The following is a 20,098-nucleotide window of genomic DNA, read 5'->3' as shown; positions in this document are numbered from 1 at the left end:
ACTGTCAAGTCAAATTCGAAGCGAGAGATTGGTTTGCAGTTCCTAAATTACGATATGATATAAAATTCCAATTCGATTTAATTTAATGAATCGCTCTTGATGGTATGTCATGAATTGAGATATGAATATGCCAATAAAAAGATTTTTTGGTTAAGACTTTTTTCCTCATAGGTATCTCTTAAGCTTTATTTAATCAATAAATTATTTGGTTATTAATTTCACTGATCTTTCAGATATCTTTATATATCGATAATTCAAAAATGACAATTTTTATCGAGCAAACCGGCGATTGATTGTCGATGACAACAATAAACAACCTAGACTTTCGTTTCTACTTCCTATAAAAGGCTTGTATTCAATCGTAAATATTGCCACGACTACAACAAATGCCAAGACGGTTGTTGCCTCCCTGCGTTTTATTTGCTTAACCTGTCAACGGAATTCCCCAGTCTGATTGTGACAATTGTGTGAAGACGTGAGTTTCAAAAGTAAAATAATCAATTCCATGAAATTAAAGGCCCGGTGGATCTTCGTCTAAGCTAGGCACTTTGATAAAATTTTCAAACTCAAAATATCTTGATTTGACTCAGTCAGGGGGATGGGACTTGAAAAATCATAAAATTTGATACCTTATTTGTTTCTCTAAGACCTACGGTTCCAGAGTTATTTATATTTTTCTATTGAAATTTTTTGTCAATTTTACAGAGAGAATCTGTGATCTCACTGCTACCTCAAAACCAGCATCTCGCGGCGATTGGGAAATTTTGAGTTTTACAGTCAACATGGCCCACTTATTGTTTTCAGTAATTTTGTTTCAATTAAAAAATAATTGGCAAGTGTTAGGTATCATTTTAATGATCAGAAAATAAGCTTTATTTTCATATAAATCATTTTTATGGATGGAAAGTATGGAAAAAATTAAGGATAAATGAAAAGGGGGAAAAATATGAGGTTTTTGTCCTAAAAAGTGGGGTTGATGGCGGAAAAAATAAAATAATGAGCGAGTGTATCAATTTTGATGAAATTTGGCAGAGATATTCTTCAATTAATTGTCTATCGATGTATGAAGTATAATTAAAATGTATCCATAATTTAAAAAGTTCTTATAATTCGAAAATTTATAAATTTTTATTACATAAGCTTTCTGAGAAATACAATCAGGAATTAAGAATGAAATACACCGTTAGAAAGCTTGTTTTGTGCCCTTTATAATGATATCAAAATTAGTCACATAGGTTCACAAATAACGCCATGGTGACCAAAACAGTAAAGGGTCAAAAATAAAGTTCTAAAAAACGAGTTTCACCTTACAGTGAGCCTATCGGCGGCCACTGGACTGGAGTTATCAAAGTGCCTATCTAAGCCAAAGCCGAGATTAAAATTTAATTAAATTATCTAATTAATGTTTAAAATGTTGTCCTGTTAAAATTAAAAACAAATGATTTTGGCAAATTATTGAAATGACGGTGTCCCTCTCTTGTCTTAAAAGCAACGAATCTATTTTCTCAACCCACATTTATGTCAGACAAGATTATTGAAGGAAATGAAAATCTTGTTCTTGAATTTTTTTTCCCCTTTGATTGAAATTTTTTCTTGAACTTTGAACATAAAATATGGAAGTTATCCGCTCTTACTCATACATCGGATTATATAATTATTTACTTCTATTGTGTTTATGGGTGTATCATTGCCAGCATTTTATACGTCTGTACGAAAATGTCCTTCTTGGATGAATAAAGTACATTGTTTATTATTTATTGATTCAATGTAGTGTAACCCACACACACGGATATAATATTATATATATATATATATATATATATATATATATATATATATATATATATATATATATATATATATATATATATTATCATTGTGTGTGGGTTACATTTTATTGTAAGTATATACAGCAAAATTCTCTCTTCAAGGCATGAAAAACTTGGTGCATCTTTTGAGACAATTAACCCCGGGGTTAAGTCTGCAAAAAATCAAATCAAATCTTTTTTTTAATAGAAATTTTGAAAATAATATGACGCAGATGTGGGCTAAGGAAATTGATCCATTGCTTTTGGGAGAGAATGTATTTTTCAGGCCCATCTCTATAGTATGATCTGTAAACGGCATGCACTGCGGTTCAAATATTATCACCTTTTGAAAAGAGAACTTTGCATGTTACCCCTAATATTTTTTTGCAGAGAACTGCTGGTTAGCTGACATGCAGAATGTAAAATTAAATGATAAATAAATAATAATAATAATGTTCTTTATTCATCCAAAAAGGAAATTTTTTTACAGACGTATAAAATGCCAGCAATGATACATCCATAAACATCATATAAGTAAATAAATTTGGTAAAGTAAAACTTGGTAATAGTTGAAGTGTAATATTTTTTAAGCTGTAAGAATAATTACGTAGTATATATTTCAAGGGACGTACAGATTATAAAATTGTACAGATATAGATATCTAGTAAAGTGCATATTGATGTCAACATGTAAGAAAATAAATTTAGTAAAAAGCCAAGAATTAGATATAGTATAATAATATTGTATATTGACTGAGAAAAATTACATAGTCCAAATCACATGGCACATATAGATTAAATAGGTAATTGTAAAGAGATGTTGTAAGCGTATGTATAATTTGATGTTAAAATTGTAGGTATGGAGAAATTTTAGAGAAGAAGATTCAAAGTTAAAACAGACATAGACCAAAATTAATAAATATTTTCCATATTAAAAAGCCTGCACATGTAAAGTAAAAAGGATCTGAGGTATCTTTCATTTTTTGCTCGGATTGACCACAATCGGTCACTTCTGTTCAACTTGGTGATCTGATGATTAAGAGGATGAGTTGGATTGTCTAAAATATTTCCAATTTTCTTTAAACAGCGTTCTGTATATAAATCATTAAAAGATAATATATATCTCAAACATGATCAACTCAGGCTATTGGCAATGGACAGTGAACCAAATACTCTGATCAATTAGCAACCTGGTCCCTAAATCGTCTTAGACAGTTCCACTTCTTCTTCTTCTTCTTCTTCTTCTTCTTCTTCTTCTTCTTCTTCTTCTTCTTCTTCTTCTTCTTCTTCTTCTTCTTCTTCTTCTTCTTCTTCTTCTTCTTCTTCTTCTTTCCATTTCTTCTTCTTCTCCTCCTCCTTTTTTCCCCCTTAATTTGTTGCCACTTCTTCTATAAAAACTTACGTCTTTTGCATCTGAATATCTTTTTAAATTTGTTTTTAAGTACTCCTACAGAGCCTGTGGCCCATGAAGTCCAGGAAGTTTATCCCTGTTTCTATAGCATGAAATGGACAATAAGAATGACATACTACCCTTTGGATAGGATGCTGATCTATCGCAAAGTACTTTTTGCCATATCTAACAGAACCAGCTGATCAATGCTGGATAGACAGGGGTGTCAGACAAAAATCTCGACTTCCTCTGAAATCAACCCTTTATGTGTGAAGCTAGTGCTCTACCAACTGAGATATCAGCACCCCCGAGGAAATGTCTTATTCTTCTCATTATTTTGCTGACTACCTCTTCTCCTATATCACTTTTTTTTTACATTAAAATATCTATAAAATAAAATAAGATAAAATTATTGTTATTCAACCTATGGAAAGAGGGGGGGGGGTGAATTTTCTTCTTTTGAAAAGACCAAGATAACAAAGGCATCAGTCACAGAGCAATGACACAAAAAATTTGCAACTAAAACTAAGTTTCTTGCTCATAAAAGAAAACATGACGTCGACCATGAGGCTTGAACCTGAGTCCTTTGAGTATAAGTACAATCTTCTATCCACTTATCTATCTTGCCTCCTTTTTTTCAGTTCCTCTTATAAATAAAAGTTTTAACTCACTCAACCCTAACAACGACTATATCCTTAGTTTACTCGGGTTACTTTTACCCCATGCCGATTTATTACATTTTTCTGAGACAAATTATCAAATCTATTGATTATCACTATCTCTGTACATGCTCATTTTTAATACATTTTTTCCAATTTTGAAAAGTAGCAAAAATCTCTAGGGTTGAGTGAGTTAATGCCAGTATAATAGTGAGGCAGGATGGAGAACCATTTTTGACATTTTCGCACTGATGATAAGGATTTAAAAAATGTTGTTCCTTCAGAACTATACAAACCATGGATCCAGAGTTGTTCTAGTTGCATAATGTTACAACTATGAACCTCTAAATATTGTTTGCTTGCTACCTTTTGGCCAGGATGCTAGTCTACTAAATATTGCTAGATTTACCCAGTCCACAATCAACTACTGGGTGTACAGGAATATTATAAAAAAAGAAAGAAACCAACAAAGATGGCTGCAGCTTGGACTGATAGCAGTCCCCTTGTTTATGATGCAAGTGCTCTACTTATGAGCATTTGGTTGGGACCCCCCTCCCTCCCCACCTTTTTTTTTTTTTTTTTTTTTTTGTGCATTCAGTATTACCACATTTTTTATTTTCAATTTCAGGAACGGTAAAAGATGGCTGATTGTGTGTTAGTTACAGGTGGTGCTGGCTATGTAGGTACTCACACTGTAGTGGAGTTATTGAATAGTGGCTATGAGGTTGTTGTATTGGACAACCTGGTAAACGCGAGCATGGGTAAGTAGTGCCAAAATCAATAGGTATGAATGACACATTTGTCAATAGATGGTAATTACACTGTCAGTGATACATATCTCTATAATTACAGTATCATTACAGGCTATCATATCCAAGTGGAAGTGGAAGGGATTAGAGTGTATTGACATGTTTTTTGTTTTGTTTTATTTATTATTTGGCTTAGTTGTCTTATGGTTAGACTCTTTGTCTTCAACCGGGAGGTCACGATTTCGAGTCACATTCTGAGGGCTGCAAAGATAAGGCATCGGAAAAGGCTCTTTCTCTCATAGTACTCGGGTGTAAAGCGAGTACCTGGCTGTTAACAGCATTGTCTCTGTTGAAAAAAGATTGTAAAAGGCATCAGGTCTAGTCCTATATATTAAGAGCTGCTTGTCACCAGGGATCCCTTGTAAACATCAAATTAAGGAGGTCTGAGGTTTTATCCCCAGTCGAAATTGACTGATTTTTGGGAGTTTTTTATTTCTCTTGTATTTTCTTTCTTGTTTTGTCTGGCACCTTTCATACACACTTATTCAGAGCTTGATCCCTTGTAAAGCGCTTTGAGCACCTTTAGTGGATATTGCACTATATAAAGCTACTTCTTCTATTTCTACTACTATTACTACTCTCCCTAAATATTTTAAAACTTTTATTCAACTCCATTTTTTTAGTGTTCTTCTTCCATAATTTTACTTGCCTTTACTTTATTTACCTCTAGTTTCTCAGGAGTATTGATTTAATTTTGAAATAATTTTGTCCTCCACAGCTAGTATAGGCAGAGTGGAGAAAATCACAGGAAAGAAAGTGAAAACGTACCAGGCAGATCTTTTAGATAAAGAAAGTTTGAAATCAATTTTCAAAGCAGTAAGTATATTGTGTTTGTCAGTGGATGTGGAAGTGTGGCTATGTGATCTTGTGGTATGACACTCGCTTTTGGTTTAGAAGGTCCTGGGTTCGAGCCTTGCTCAGCGCCTGGTTGATTCTTTGAAAAAGGTTCTTTACTCACATTCTCTAATCATACTCAGGTGTAAAGTGAGTATCTGGCCGTTAACTGTGATGTCTCTGTTGGAAAGAAAATGTATTAACCCCTAACAGGTGTCATGTCCCGTCCTAAATGTTAAGTGTTGCTGTTGGCCAGGAAGCTCTTGTAAAGCGCTTTGAGTGCGTTTAATGAATATTGAGCTATATAAAAGCTCTTTTTTTTTCTTCTTTTTTTAGATTTTAAAGTGTAAATATGAACATATTTCATCTTTAATATAAACATATGTTTTCATTTCAGTATTCTGTGTAGATCAGTGAGAGACAGAGAGGTGGGAGAGAAACTGTGTGTGTGTGTGTGTGTGTGTGTGTGTGTGTCTGTGTGTTTTGTCCTTCATGCCAATTAAGTCTGCCAGAAAATATTTTCCACCAGATCTAACAGACCCAAACAAAAAAGTCTTGACTTCACCCAGGATAGATCCAGGTCCCTTTACACGTGTAATGAGTGCTCTACCAACTGAGCTATTGGGATGCCCAATGTGTGTGTGTGTGTGTGTGTATGTGTCTGTGTGTGTGCAGTTTTTTTTTCAAGGACTGTGTTGGAACTTGTTAAAACATTTACATGTACAATTGTATTTTGCCAGCATCTACGACTTTCCTTCATACGTATTTATCATCTTTTTTGTGGATAGCAGTATGATTAATATTGTGGGTCTTTAAAATTATTTTCGGGAAAGGACAATTCATTAAATATTTACAAAAGAAGTATAATATATAATTTTACGTAACTATCATATTGTATATGTAATTTTTTCATTTCGGTTTTAGTTTGCCAGATAGACTGCTAAATTTTCCTCCTTTCTGACAAATTGCCATTATCATCACTGAATTATGGTTAGTAGTAGTAATATTAGCCATAGTAGAAGTAGTATTAGTAATAGAAGTAGTAGTTGTTTTAATATTAGTAGAGGTAGTAGCTGTTGTAATAATAATAGCAGTTGTAGTAGTTGTTGTTGTTTTGTTGTAATTGGAGTAGTAGTAGTAGTCGTCATAGTAGTAGTAGTAGTAGTTGCAACAGTAGTAGTTGTTGTTGTAATAGTAGTAGTAGTAGTAGTAGTGGAGGTAATACGTAATAATAGTTGCTATCATTGTTACTGACACTTAAAATATATTATTAATAGTTGTTACATTGTCAATTATGATAATCCAATCTATTTAATACTGCCACAGTGGTTGGAAATAATGAGTGTCAGCTTGTTGTTCTATGGGAGGTCCTGATAGCTCAGTTGGTAGAGCGCTCAGTTGGTAGAGCACTCACTTCAAAGGGACCGACATCGATCTCGGGTAACGTCAAATAAAATTTTACACTTGCCCACCCAGCAGTGATTAGGTAGCTGGGTCTTTAAGATCTGGTGGAAAGTACTTTGAGATAGACTACTATCCTATTCACATGTGCGGCGATGTGGTCTTGTGGTATGACACTCACTTTCGGATCGGAAGGTCGTGGGTTCGAGCCTCGCTCAGCGCATATAAAGTGCTTTGAGCACATTTAGTCAATATTGCGCTGTATAAAAGCTCAATTTTTAAAATTTTTTTATTGCAGCATAAGATTTCATTAGTAATGCACCTAGCAGGCCTCAAGGCCGTGGGAGAATCTGTTCAGCTTCCTCTGCTTTACTACCACACCAATGTTGGGGGTACGGTCAACCTCTTGGAGGTGAGCACTCTTATTACTGTCAAAGCTATTTTAACTCTTTGTCTTTGTTTTTTTTTTCTATAAACTTTATTTAGAATTTATAGAGATCACATTTGAAATGCTACACATCACTGTAATAAAGCAAATCATGCTGATAATGATCATAATAGTAATGATGATGTTGATAATAATAATGTTAATAATTAATAGTAATAGTAAAAATAATAGAATAATAATAATAATCTTCTTCTTCTTCTTCTTCTTCTTCTTCTTCTTCTTCTTCTTCTTCTTCTTCTTCTTCTTCTTCTTCTTCTTCTTCTTCTTCTTCTTCTTCTTCTTCTTCTTCTTCTTCTTCTTCTTCTTCTTCTTCTTCTTCTTTCAGCTCATCCCACATTTTGCAGGGTTGCCATAATGAATGCCACATCTCCATGCATCTCGGTTCATAGCATCATCTTCCTCCAGGCCCAGTTCTTTCTTATCATCCTTTACCTTATTCAACCATCTAGTCTTCGGGCATCCCTTTTTTCTCTTTCCCGATAATTGTATATCCAATACTTTCCTTCCCACATACTCCCTCTCTCGTCTCTTAACATGTCCGAACCATTTCAATCTATCTTCTCTCATCTTCATTGATACATTCTTCACTTCAGTCAGTGTTTTTTTGGGGGGGGGTTTTGCTTTGATTTTTTTTTATCTTTTAAAATAATGCAATTGCAAGCCTATTTTTTTGTTTCCATATTTCAGGTCATGAAAGAGTTTGGTGTGAAGAATATAATTTTCTCCAGTTCTGCTACAGTTTACGGGCTTCCTCAATACTTGCCAGTTGATGAAAACCACGTGGTTGGGGGCTGCACCAATGCCTATGGCAAGACTAAATATTTTATTGAGGAAATCATACGTGATTTGAACAACTCTGACAAAGTAGGTTTGTTTTATTTTATTTTTCCAGCATATTTTTAAAAATTTCCATGGTCTTGCCACTTTAAATTCTCAACCTATATTTATTTTGAACCTGTTATCGTTAATTATCAATTCATTGTTTGTTAATTAGATGAAATATCGAGTCACATTCTCCAAAAGAAATTTTTATTACACTACTATAAAATCTCAGGTTGCAATACTATTATGGAACAATCAATCATGCAGTCACAGGAATTACATGGTTGGAGTAATTTAGTGCAGCAATATATAATGATACAGTTGACTCAATATAAATTCTGCTAAATCTGATTTTTAACCACAGTGTAAAAGTGCACAGTTCGACAAATGGATGATGCCAAGTCTGCAAAGATAGATCATCATCAAGCCCTACTGCAACCTCCTCGTGGTGTCGAACGGTAACAGGTCAAGCTGGCCAACTGCAGAGAGCGACAAGAATAGGCAATGGCAAACCATTCTTGTAACTTTGCAGAGTTAACTGCATGAATAAGTCCAAAAAGTTAAACGGTGACAGCGTAAAGGGGAGCATGTTTTCACGGAAGACTGCTGCCTCGCTCAGTTGGGAGCGTGATGTTCGTCAGGTCACACCGAACCGTCAGCCCGTTACTAGGCTAAATAAATTTAACAAATGTGACAAAACCAAAATTGGGACATGAAATGTCAGGACCTGTGCCCAAAAAGGAAAACTAAACAACATTCTAAAAGAAATGAAACGGCTCCAAATAAATATTCTTGGCCTGGCAGAGATGAGATGGAAAGAGCAGGGAACCATGTCAAAATAAGAAAACAACACGACATATAAGATCATATGGAGTGGTGGAACCTCTTTCCAAAAAAGAGTAGGGATGATCTTAGACCAACAATCAACCAAATTTTACAAAGGGCACGTAGCAATCTCAGACAGAGTTTTGCTGATTAAGCTAAGAGGACCTGTAGTTGACACCAATACTATTCAAGTTTATGCACCAACAGAAGAGGCGACAGATGCAGATATGACAGAGTTTTACCATTCACTAGACAAAGCAAAACGAATGTGTAAATCACAAGAAGTCCTTATGGTAATGGGGGACCTAAATGCTAAGATTGGCAGAGGCAGAGATGGTGACATAATCGGACCACATGGACTCAGAGACAGAAATGAACGAGGAAACATCTGGGCAGATTGGTGTAGAACAAATAAATTAATGATTTCAAACACCTGGTTTCAACAACACCCAAGAAGAACCTGGACATGGCAATCACCAGGGGACAGAGCAAGGAACCAGATAGACTTTATAGCAGTATCATCAGATTCAGAAATGGCATATTAAATTGCAAAACCTACCCAGGCGCCGATGTAGACAGTGACCATGACCCAGTTGTTTGTACAGTAAGTATAAAGTTTAAAGCTATTCAGAGAACAGCTGGTAGAATAAAGATGGATTACAGGTTATGCAAAGACAATGGCATACAAACAAAAATGAGAGAAGAATTTGAAAATGCACTCATGATACAAAGCCAAAGTGAACCTGATAACGAAAAATGTGAAAAACAATTTGATATATTCCAAAAGTGTGTCAAAGCAACTGCAGAAAAGCATTTACCAATAGCTCAAATAAACAGCAAAAAGGAATGGATGACAAATGAAATTCTAAACCTATTTGAAGAAAGACGAAAATGAAACAGAGGGTCTGCAGAATACCAAACATTGAACAACCACATTAAATCCAAATGCATCGAGGCACACAAGAACTATCTAGACTGGAAATGCTGCGAAATCGAAAGAGAATACAAACCCAACCCCCAACAAGCTCACCAAAGAATAAAAGAACTATCAGGGAAAAGGAAAAGCAAAGCAGCAGGAAGTTGTATCCAAAACAAACAAGGGGAACTGCTATTTGAAGAACAACATATAGTAAGCCGATGGGTAGAATACATAGGCGAACTGTACAATGATCCAAATAGAAATGAACCACCACTGAAATTCAAAGAACCATTAAGCGGACCAAACATCACCAAAAGTGAAATTGAACATGCCATGGAACGAATGAGGGATGGTAAAGCAACAGGCCCTGATGAAATATCTGTAGAGGTATTAAAAAGCCTAGGAGATCTAGCAATTGATGAACTTCACATATTATTCAACAATATATACAACACTGGGAAAATTCCAGAAGATCTCTGTCACTTTATTTTCATAGCAATAACAAAGAAAGCAGGTGCAGTCAGATGCAAAAATTTTAGAACTATAAGTTTAATAAGCCACATCAACAAAATACTGTTGCATATAATTATCAACAGGCTAAGGAATAAGATTAACCCCGAAATCGCAGAAGAACAATATGGATTCCAACCTGACAGAGGGACAAGGAACGCAATATACCTCCTCCGTGTTTTAAGTGAAAGAGCTATACAGGTTCAGACCCCACTATACCTCTGTTTTGTCGACTACAAAAAAGCTTTTGATAGAGTACGCCACGAAGAAATACTAAAATAACTGCACTCCATTGGCGCTGATGAGAAAGACCTCAGACTCATGCAAACATTATACTACACCCAGCAGGCATCTATCAAAATCGGAAACTCTACAGGAAATTCCATTCCTATTAAGAAAGGAGTCCGTCAAGGGTGTGTTGCCTCACCAGATCTGTTTAATCTATACCAAGAAACAATCATGAGGGGCATAACTAATATGGAGGGAATAAAAGTAGGAGGTCACAACATAAATAATATAAGATGCGCAGACGATACGGTACTCATTGCAACATCAGAAATCCAACTTCAAAAGATTGTTGACAAAGTGGTAGTAGATAGTGAAGCCAAGGGAATGGAAGTGAATATCACCAAAACGGAATGCATGGTAATACAGAAAAACCCCGAAAACAACAACACCTGCAATATAACGATTCACGGCGAGCAACTTACCAACGTAGAAAGTTGTAAATACCTAGGTTCAATAGTGACAACAGATGGAAGATGTAACCGAGACATACGAGCAAGAATAACTCAAGCCAAACAGGCCTTCATGGACCTGGGAAACATTTTGAAAAACAAACAGATGTCGTTCGGGATTAGATTCCGAGTCTTGAAGTGCTACGTGTGGCCAATCTTGTTATACGGATGCGAAAGCTGGACTACAAATGCAGAAACACAAAAGAACATTGAAGCTTTTGAAATGTGGTGTTTGAGAAGGATGCAGAGAATATCGTATACTGCGCACAAAACGAACGAAGAAGTGCTAAAACAAACATACCAACAAAGGAAACTAATGCCCTTAATAGCGGATCGACAACTATCCTTTTTCGGACACATAGTAAGGAAAGATAAGAATGAATACCTGGCAAGTTGTGGAAAAATACCTGGTAAACGCGCCCGGGGGAGACAAAGAAAAACACTCATAGACCAACTGAAGGGCTTCACCAACCTAACAATCCAAGAGCTGTTTGAAAAAGCAAGAGACAGGGAGGAATGGAGAGAGATAATTCATGCAGTATCCGAAGCCTGGACCAGGCATGGAACCTAGAAGAAGAAGAAGAAGAAAAGTGCACATTCATTGTCATGAGGCTGTAGTAGAGCTGGGGTGGGAATGGGTTTATCATGGGTCTTGCAAATACTGAGTCTTTTATGGAAAGGTCTTTTAAACTCCGAGCCGCTTGATTTGGTTTGCTATTTTGGCACAAACGAAACCTAGATGCCTTCGTTGTTTTTACAAGATGTCTCGTTCTGTTTGAAAGCGATACAGTTCCAAGTTTCGATTCAATACTTGATGAATCGATTTGCTGCAAGGGTCTTGCAGACAGCAAGATGCTCCGGTGTCCCGTCACAGCTCTGGGCTGTAAGCTTTGGGAGTAACAGGAATATTTATTCCACTCTATTTTTTTCAAGTAAAACTTTTATGGGTGCTGAAGTGGCTGAGTGGTTAAGGCATTGCACTGTGACCTGAAAGGTCTTGGGTTTGAACCCTGCTTCAGGCACTTTTTGGGTTTATTTCTTTGGCAAGATTATTAGCCCCCAATTTGTTCACTTTGGACAATGTGGGTGATTCCTGTAGATTTCTTCATGGAATGCCAAGGCATCAACATCTAACGATATCTTGCAGAAGAATGTTTTTTTTTATTTCAATGATTAGATATAAAAGTATCTAATCATTAAATAACAATATGAAATTGAATGTAAGCTTCAATTTAATATACCAAAACAGATAAACACTATTTCCTACCCATCAATGATTTTGTTTATTCATCTTAACATTATCTCATTCGTCTGCAGTGTTTCATTCATCCTGTTTTGTTGATCAAGGGGAAACCCAAAACGTCCATTTTATTTGTTTTCGTATATTAGATTGAAGCTTACATTCAATTTCACATTGTTATTTATTTCTTCGAGCTTCGAGCAGCAACAATTACATTATCTAATCATTGACCAATAAGACAAACACAGGTGAATGTCCTAATCCTTATCAGGTCCAGCTGTTGTTTTTTCTTTAATAAACTGCCCAGGAAAGGAATGTGATTGCTATTGTCAATAACTGTGTGGGACAGTTTGGTGAGTGAATTTCTTTTCTTTTTTTTATGGGGGGAGGAGGGGGGGGGGGGACGTGGCCATTTCTGTATTTTATGACATTTATTTTTAGACTGTCACCAAACATTTTCAACAAAGTTACACACATTTTAAGGCCAGGAGAAATAATTTGATATGCTGAGATAATACAACCATCTTCTAATGTAAGTGATAACATTTTCAGGAATGGAACGCTGTCATTCTACGATACTTCAATCCAGTCGGAGCTCATGAATCTGGGGACATTGGAGAAAACCCCCAAGGAGTCCCCAACAACCTCATGCCTTACGTCTCCCAAGTGGCAGTTGGTCGTCTGCCACAGTTAACAGTTTATGGCAATGACTACGATACCAAAGATGGCACTGGTAATTTTGAAACTTTTGGAAAATCTTAAGATTTTACTGTTTTTTGTTTGCTTTTTTTAAAATTTGGCATATATAAATCAGTGCTGATGGTGTTCGTCAGATCCGTGGAAATCTGCGATTTTAGAGCCAGAGGAGGAATTTCCTCATTTATAAAAATTACATTGCCCCCAATCAAATATACTGGCAGTGAGAGACTTGCTATGTGATGGAACAAATAGGTGGAGTTTCCCCACTCTCCACAAGTTAGTTAGAGTATCAATGATCGATTATCATCTCAATTGCTCTGAGTGTGGGGGGTTAATGCAGTGAAAATGGGGCCTTAAGGCAATCGTTCAAAATTTTCCTCCTTTTTCACTTTTTGTCACCATAAGTACCGGTACTGATGTATATGTGATATTGATTATTCAACTACCTATCTATGTATGACTGGATTGAAATTTTCAAACATTGTGCTCTACTTTCCAAGAACTTCTGTCATAAACTGACGTCAAAGAAGTGGCGGGTTTGAGGCTTTTTTGACAAGCTGTGGGTCATTTTAATTATCGAGTTTCATGGCCACATTTCAGACCTTAACTCCTTGCTGAAATATTTCTTTTCTTTTTTCTTTTTTTCTTTTTTTTTTTTTTGATTGCTTTGAGCCAATCTATCCTAGTTCTTTTTCTGAATGTGACTTTTTGTTTATATTTAGAAATATTCTTTTCAACTTGATTTGTGTTGTTGTTGAAATCATTAACATTTGTTTATTATTTCTTTCTATTTGTTTAGGTGTGCGGGATTACATTCACATAGTGGACTTGGCCCTAGGTCATGTTGCTGCTATAAAGAAAATTAAGAGCAATTGTGGATTTGCTGTGAGTGGCGATTAACTTTCGTATTTTGTCTTTGATGTGTTATGAATATTTAAAAAAAAAAAGAATACAGGGCTGCCTGAAAATGTGGAGCATAAAAAGTACTTTTAAATAATAGTAAAAGAACAGCTTACAAATTATAAGAACAAAAAAGTACTTTTGGTTCAGAATTCTCCTTTAGCCAGTCAGTAAAAACAAGAAGCAATATATGATAAATAGAATCAAGAAAACCGGAGAAGGGTCTTTTCACGAATTTTTGTTTGTTTTTGTTTTGTTTTTGCTCGGTAGCTCAGTCGATACATCACTCGTTTCACACACAAAAAGACTGAGATCGATCCTGAGTGAGGTCGAAATTATTTTTGGACTCCTCTGTTCACTCAGCAGTAATTGGGTAGTTGGGTCTGTTTGGTCTGACAAAAAGTACTTTGTGATAGAATATTGTGTTATTCAAATAGTGGCTATTATCAGTTTCACCCATAGAAACTAGAATACACTTCAGCTCCCTGAGCCTCTGAAGGACTTTTACATTATGTCAACTGAATAATAATCTTAGTACACACTGTGTTTGTTGAGAAAGAGAGGGTTAATCAGATAGAGATAAACTAATTTAGAAAGATTTTTCTGAATAGGAGAATATAAATAACATTGTTATTTCCTTTCTCTGCTTACAGGTGTTCAACTTGGGAACAGGAGTTGGCTATTCTGTGCTTGACATGGTGAATGCATTTGAAAAGGCAACAGGAAAGAAGGTAATGAAATACATCAATAATTTCAAAATTCATCCCCAAAAAAATTAATAATGACAATGATGATAATAACATGTGTCCATTATTTAAGTTATTGCATACATACATAATACAATTTTTCGCCTTTCAGCAGCCAATGTTAGGCAAACACGTGAACTACAAACAAATGATAGAAATTATAAATATTTATTATTTTATCAATGATTTTGGTTGAAATAAAAGATTTATTTTGTGTGAAATGGGGCAGGTTAGTATTACGAGTGACATTCTTCTTCTAGTCTGTCCGACATCATCTACTTTGTCCTTAAACATTGTGTAAAACTCTGTGAAAACATTGGTTTTCTGACAAAATAAGTTCTGTATAACCAAAAGATAAGGATTAACTTTCTAGTTGAATTATTTCTGATTGCATTCATATCATTAGTACTAAGTCAAGAATAACAGTTTTCAGATAATTAGAAATTTACTTCAATTCATTAAGAACAATTTTTTTTCATCTTATAAGCTCGCTTTGGCGTGAACCCATAACAAAAACTCAATTAGGAAATCGGGATAATGTCACCATTAGCTCGTATATAATTTGTAACAACAAACCCATGTAGTTATCTGCCCTTAGTTACACTACTATGAAAAAAAGTAGTAGTCCTTCAGAGCCATAAGGCCCGTGGAGCCAGAATTCATCCCGATTTCTATATTATGAAACGGACAATAGCACTTACTTGAATTAGCATTAGTCTATTGCAAAGTACTTTCCTCCATATCTAACAGACCCAGCTCCCCAATCACTGCTTGGTGGATAGGTTAGGGGGGGGGGGGAAGTCTCTATTTCATCCAGGATATATCTCAGTTCACACGCACGTGGAATGAGTGCTCTATCAACTGAGCTATCGGGACTGCCACACAACTATGAAAGTAAAAATAATTTCTTTCCATCTGAACTGCAGATACCTTACAAGATTGCTGAGAGACGATCGGGTGACATTGCATCTGTTTATGCTGCTACAGACAAAGCTGCTGCTGACTTGGGGTGGAAAGCCACTCGAGGACTTGACAAGATGTGTAAGTTTGGCAACAGTTCATGTGACCTTGAAACTTAAGAAATATATGTTAATGTGATACTGCTGTACTCTGGAAAAACATGTATTGAAAATTTTGGCCAGAAAACTCGTCCTTCAAATTTTGATTGATTAAAATTACCCTCATCTTGGCATAAACTCTCAAACTTTAAAGTTCTCTCTTTCTGTTTAGTACAGTGTTTTTTTTTATTTTTTACTAAGCCTCAAATCGCCTCTTAATTGGAAACAGTGATACCTGCCGGAAATGTCAGGCAGCCCCAGAGACCAGCGATCTTATCGCCCTCCACTGTCCAGTCACTAAACTTGACGGTGGCTACGGGACCGTCCTTAGGGCGGAGGAAGACTTTCGAAGCTGGGTTGACGAAATGAATTTGGAGGTGTCGCCATACGCTACTACTACTACTACTACTACTATTACTACTACTACTACTACTACTACTACTACTACAGTGCACTCTCCCGATAACGACATGGCTCGGGACCAGAGGTGCATGTCGTTATCGGGAACATGTCGTTATTCGGAAAATTTCAAGATGGCGGAAAAAGGGGTGTGGTTAGACCCTTAGAATGTACATTAATGTACCAACCATAGTGGGTGATCAGCGATCGGACTTTCCAAACATGTAAAATACACGAAGTGTGTGTGTGTGTGTGCGTGTGTGTGTGTAGTTTTGTTGTTTTTTTGTTTGTTTGTTTGTTTTTGTTGTTGTTGTTGTTTTTTGTGTGTCATTTTCCCTCTGTTGTTTATCCGGGCTTGGGACCGGCATGAGTGCAGCTGAATTTAATAATACAACTGAACACATGGCCACATTAAAAATGTTTTTTTGTTGTTTTTTGTTGTTTTTTTTGTTGTTGTTGTTTTTTTTTTTTTTTTTTTTTTTTTTTTTTTTTTTTTTTAACTGTCGGATTTTGATTTAGAGAAGAAATCCATAATCCCGGTCTGTCGCTTGTTGCTGTAAATCATAGGGCCGACTTTATCTTCCATCTGATGCAACAAGTCGAAAATAGATGCACCATCCTTATGTTGCAGTGCAAACCGTCTGAGAGTTTGTAGTGCCGAATTTGCGTCACTACCCGCGACAAGAGGGGCAGCTTCATCTTCATCATCGTCGTCATCTTCGGGTGGCTCCTGTCTCTGTTTGATACTGTCAACGATGGAATCGACTGATACCTCGCCGGTCACTGCCAAGTCGCTGTCGATGTTGACGTATTCCTCGAGACCGGCATCTGCATCGTCGATACGATTGAACAAGGCAGACAGCTCCTCAATCACTGAGTCGGCATTGGGTGCACGTTGAGTTGAATCCTCCTCTGCGCAGAAGCCAGCATGCTTGAAGCAATTGGCGATGGTTTCAGGTGTAACCATGCCCCAAGCACACCGCATATTGTACAGGGCATCAAGGATGGAGACATGGAATCCTGATGCAGAGTCGTGTTGTAAATATCGGCGCACAACCAGGGATCGGTAGCGGTGCTTGAATGCATTAATAATGCCTTGGTCGCATGGCTGTGTGTAGCTGGTGGTGTTGGGCGGTAGAAACTCCAACCGGATGGCTTTCAGACCTTCAATCTTGGGGTGGGCAGGGCAATTGTCAATTACCATCACGATGGAACGGCATAGCAAGAGGTATTTGCGGTCAAGTTTTCGTATCCATGTTTCAAAGATGGAGCTTGTCATCCAGGCCTTGCTGTTGGACACGTACTCAACAGGCAGTGATTTCACGTTTTTGAAGCAGCGCGGGTTGGCCGACTTCCCGATAACGAGAAGGGGAAGTTTTTCTGTTCCCGTTGAATTAGTTGCAATGAGTACCGTTAGTCTGTCTTTCACTTGTTTGCCACCGTGGCAGGCTTCTCCTTTAAAAGTGTGAGTCTTGTTCGGGAGGCAGCGGAAAAACAGGCCTGTTTCATCCGCGTTGAAAACGTCACGAGGTGAATACTCTTTCATCAAACTGGACAGAGTTGTTGTCTTCCATTCATCGACGATTGATGTGTCCACGGAAGCAGATTCGCCGCAGGCCACCTTGAACACGATGCCGTGTCGCTGCTTGAATTTCATCAGCCAACCGCTGCTTGCTTGAAAATCTGTTACGCCTAGCCTCTCCGCAATAAGTCGGGCCTGCTCGCGTATAATGGGGCCAGAAGTAGGGGCATTTATTGCTCTTGTTTGTTTAAACCATGTCAACACAGCTTCGTCTACGGTCGCATTCGTTGCAAGGCGTGGTTTCTTGCGCTGAGGTTCATGGCTGCTTGTCTCTATCTTTGTCCTGTTCTTGATTATTGTTGATAAGCTGTTGTGGGGAATCTCGTACTTCTCAGCGATCTGTTTCTTGGTTAATGTCTTTGTGTCCACATCAGCCAGAATTTGCAGCTTGACATCTATTGTCAGTATCTTTCTTTTTCTAATAGCAGCTGTCGACATCTTGGGGTGCGTTATTGTTCTCGGGTGAATACACTCGATTCAGCGGTCAGCGATGTGATGATTGACTCATTCAATGTGCGTCACCCTTTTGTACCGATGACAATAGACACAGGTGTGTTTTCATTGGCTATGAGGTGCCTCTGGTAGGACATTTCATTGGCCGATAACAAAGTGATCTCATTGGCTATGAGGTGCCTCTGGCTCAAAGAATGAAATGAAACTTAGCGGAAACAACATTTTAGCTATTTTTATTTTTGTATCTAGCAAAGTCACAGCCGATTATTGCTAACTCAATGTCGTTATCCGGAGAGTGGTCTAAAAAGTATGTCATTATTTAGAGAGTTTTATTACTAATAACATATAGTAAAAAAATCGGGACCAGGGGCCAATGTTGTTATCGGGAGAATGTCGTTATTCGGAGAGGTCGTTATCGGGAGAGTGCACTGTACTACTACTACTACTACTACTACTACTACTACTACTACTACTACTACTACTACTACTACTACTACTACTATGTGATGCCACACAGAGGAAAATTCTTAATGTCCAATACACATTACACAACCCAGTGAAACATCCATAACCCCAGACCCCCTCCCACACACACACAGACACTACTACTACTACTACTACTACTACTACTACTACTACTACTACTACTACTACGACTACGACTACTACTACTATGTGATGCCACACAGAGGAAAATTCTTAATGTCCAATACACATTACACAACCCAGTGAGACATCCATAACCCCAGACCCCCCCCCCCCCACACACACACACAGACACCGCAGCACACATCCACACATGCACACATACATGCACAACAAACCTACATCCGGAAACAATATTAGCACCAACTGAACTCAACAGCGTTCCTCCCGGACAATAATATAGAGAATACCTCCCTGAAAAATCCATCAAAATACCAATGGATGGATGAAACAACGTTGTAGGAGGAAATAACCAAATGAGGTGAGGATAATAAAATAATATATATATAACTTTATCACACAATGTGAAAAGATGTTTATATTAAATTATTCCATATTTCAAAAGTTCGTTTCACCATTAAATAAACTTCATTTCTTCAAAGTCCTTTTGATTTTATTTTCAGGTGAAGACCTCTGGAGGTGGCAGTCGAATAACCCGAATGGCTACAGCTCAGACAAATGATGACTATAACAAATAACCCACCCTGTTACTGTAACATAGTACAAGATGATATACCCATACAAATGTGGTTCCACAGCTGACTTAGATTATATAAATTCAAATTATAATTCACGTGATTCACTGAAACGATGAATATACCCAAGATGAAAGAAATTATATACTATTGATTTTTTTTTTTTTCTTTTCTTTTTCCTTTTTCTTTTTTTTTTCTCCAGAAAGATCCTTTCTTAACCTTCTCCTTAGCACTTATTTGAAAATCTTCACATTTGTTACGATGCAACCATCACTTTTCTCATCCAGATTTAATTTCCTTTTGCTACAGCTATAAAAACTTGACATTCTGAAATAGAGTTCATATTGTCGAACAATATTATGTATAGCGTGTGCTTGTTGCTTTTCTGTTTGAGTAAGAAATGTCTGTTTTTGTGTTGGGTGAGTGTGAAGTTTTGGAGAAAATTCTGAAAATGGCTGGTAAGGAGAGAGTTAAAGATCATTTTTGTAAGATCTATGATTGAAATGTTATACGGACTTGATCTCATTTGGTCTAAAATGGTCTCAGATAGAAGATATACTTCTGCCACACTTAATACCAAGCATTATATCATTCATTTTTTTTTTTCTTAATACATAAACCACATTTATCATACCAACTGTTGATGAAAGAAAAGAAAAAATAATTGAAAATAACTGCA

The 20,098-nt window shown here is 36.7% G+C and overlaps 1 protein-coding gene across 1 annotated transcript; it reads left to right on the top strand.

The window, feature by feature from the left end:
• Positions 1-292: 292 nt before the first annotated feature.
• LOC144963277 (UDP-glucose 4-epimerase-like) lies at positions 293-20,098 on the top strand. The gene is made up of 10 exons (XM_078897156.1): positions 293-475; positions 4,485-4,617; positions 5,384-5,481; positions 7,199-7,312; positions 8,036-8,212; positions 12,954-13,134; positions 13,900-13,985; positions 14,654-14,731; positions 15,673-15,787; positions 19,348-20,098. Exons 2-10 carry the CDS (start codon positions 4,497-4,499, stop codon positions 19,404-19,406), a joined length of 1,029 nt encoding a protein of 342 aa, XP_078753282.1. The 5' UTR covers positions 293-475; positions 4,485-4,496; the 3' UTR covers positions 19,407-20,098.

The sequence above is a fragment of the Berghia stephanieae genome, chromosome 1, assembly GCF_034508935.2.
Source record: "Berghia stephanieae isolate SIO BIC M18660-M18661 chromosome 1, UCSD_Bste_1.3, whole genome shotgun sequence".
Classification (NCBI taxonomy): Eukaryota; Metazoa; Mollusca; class Gastropoda; order Nudibranchia; family Aeolidiidae; genus Berghia; species Berghia stephanieae.
This window is presented reverse-complemented; position numbering and strand designations above follow the sequence as displayed.

Bases quoted from the DNA above. Each gene is read 5' to 3' on its own strand.
- LOC144963277 (XM_078897156.1), top strand. From the start codon at position 4,497: ATGGCTGATTGTGTGTTAGTTACAGGTGGTGCTGGCTATGTAGGTACT. The intron at 5,482-7,198 runs GTAAGTATATTG...TTTTTATTGCAG, and splicing joins TGAAATCAATTTTCAAAGCA to CATAAGATTTCATTAGTAAT. The intron at 13,135-13,899 runs GTAATTTTGAAA...CTATTTGTTTAG, and splicing joins CGATACCAAAGATGGCACTG to GTGTGCGGGATTACATTCAC.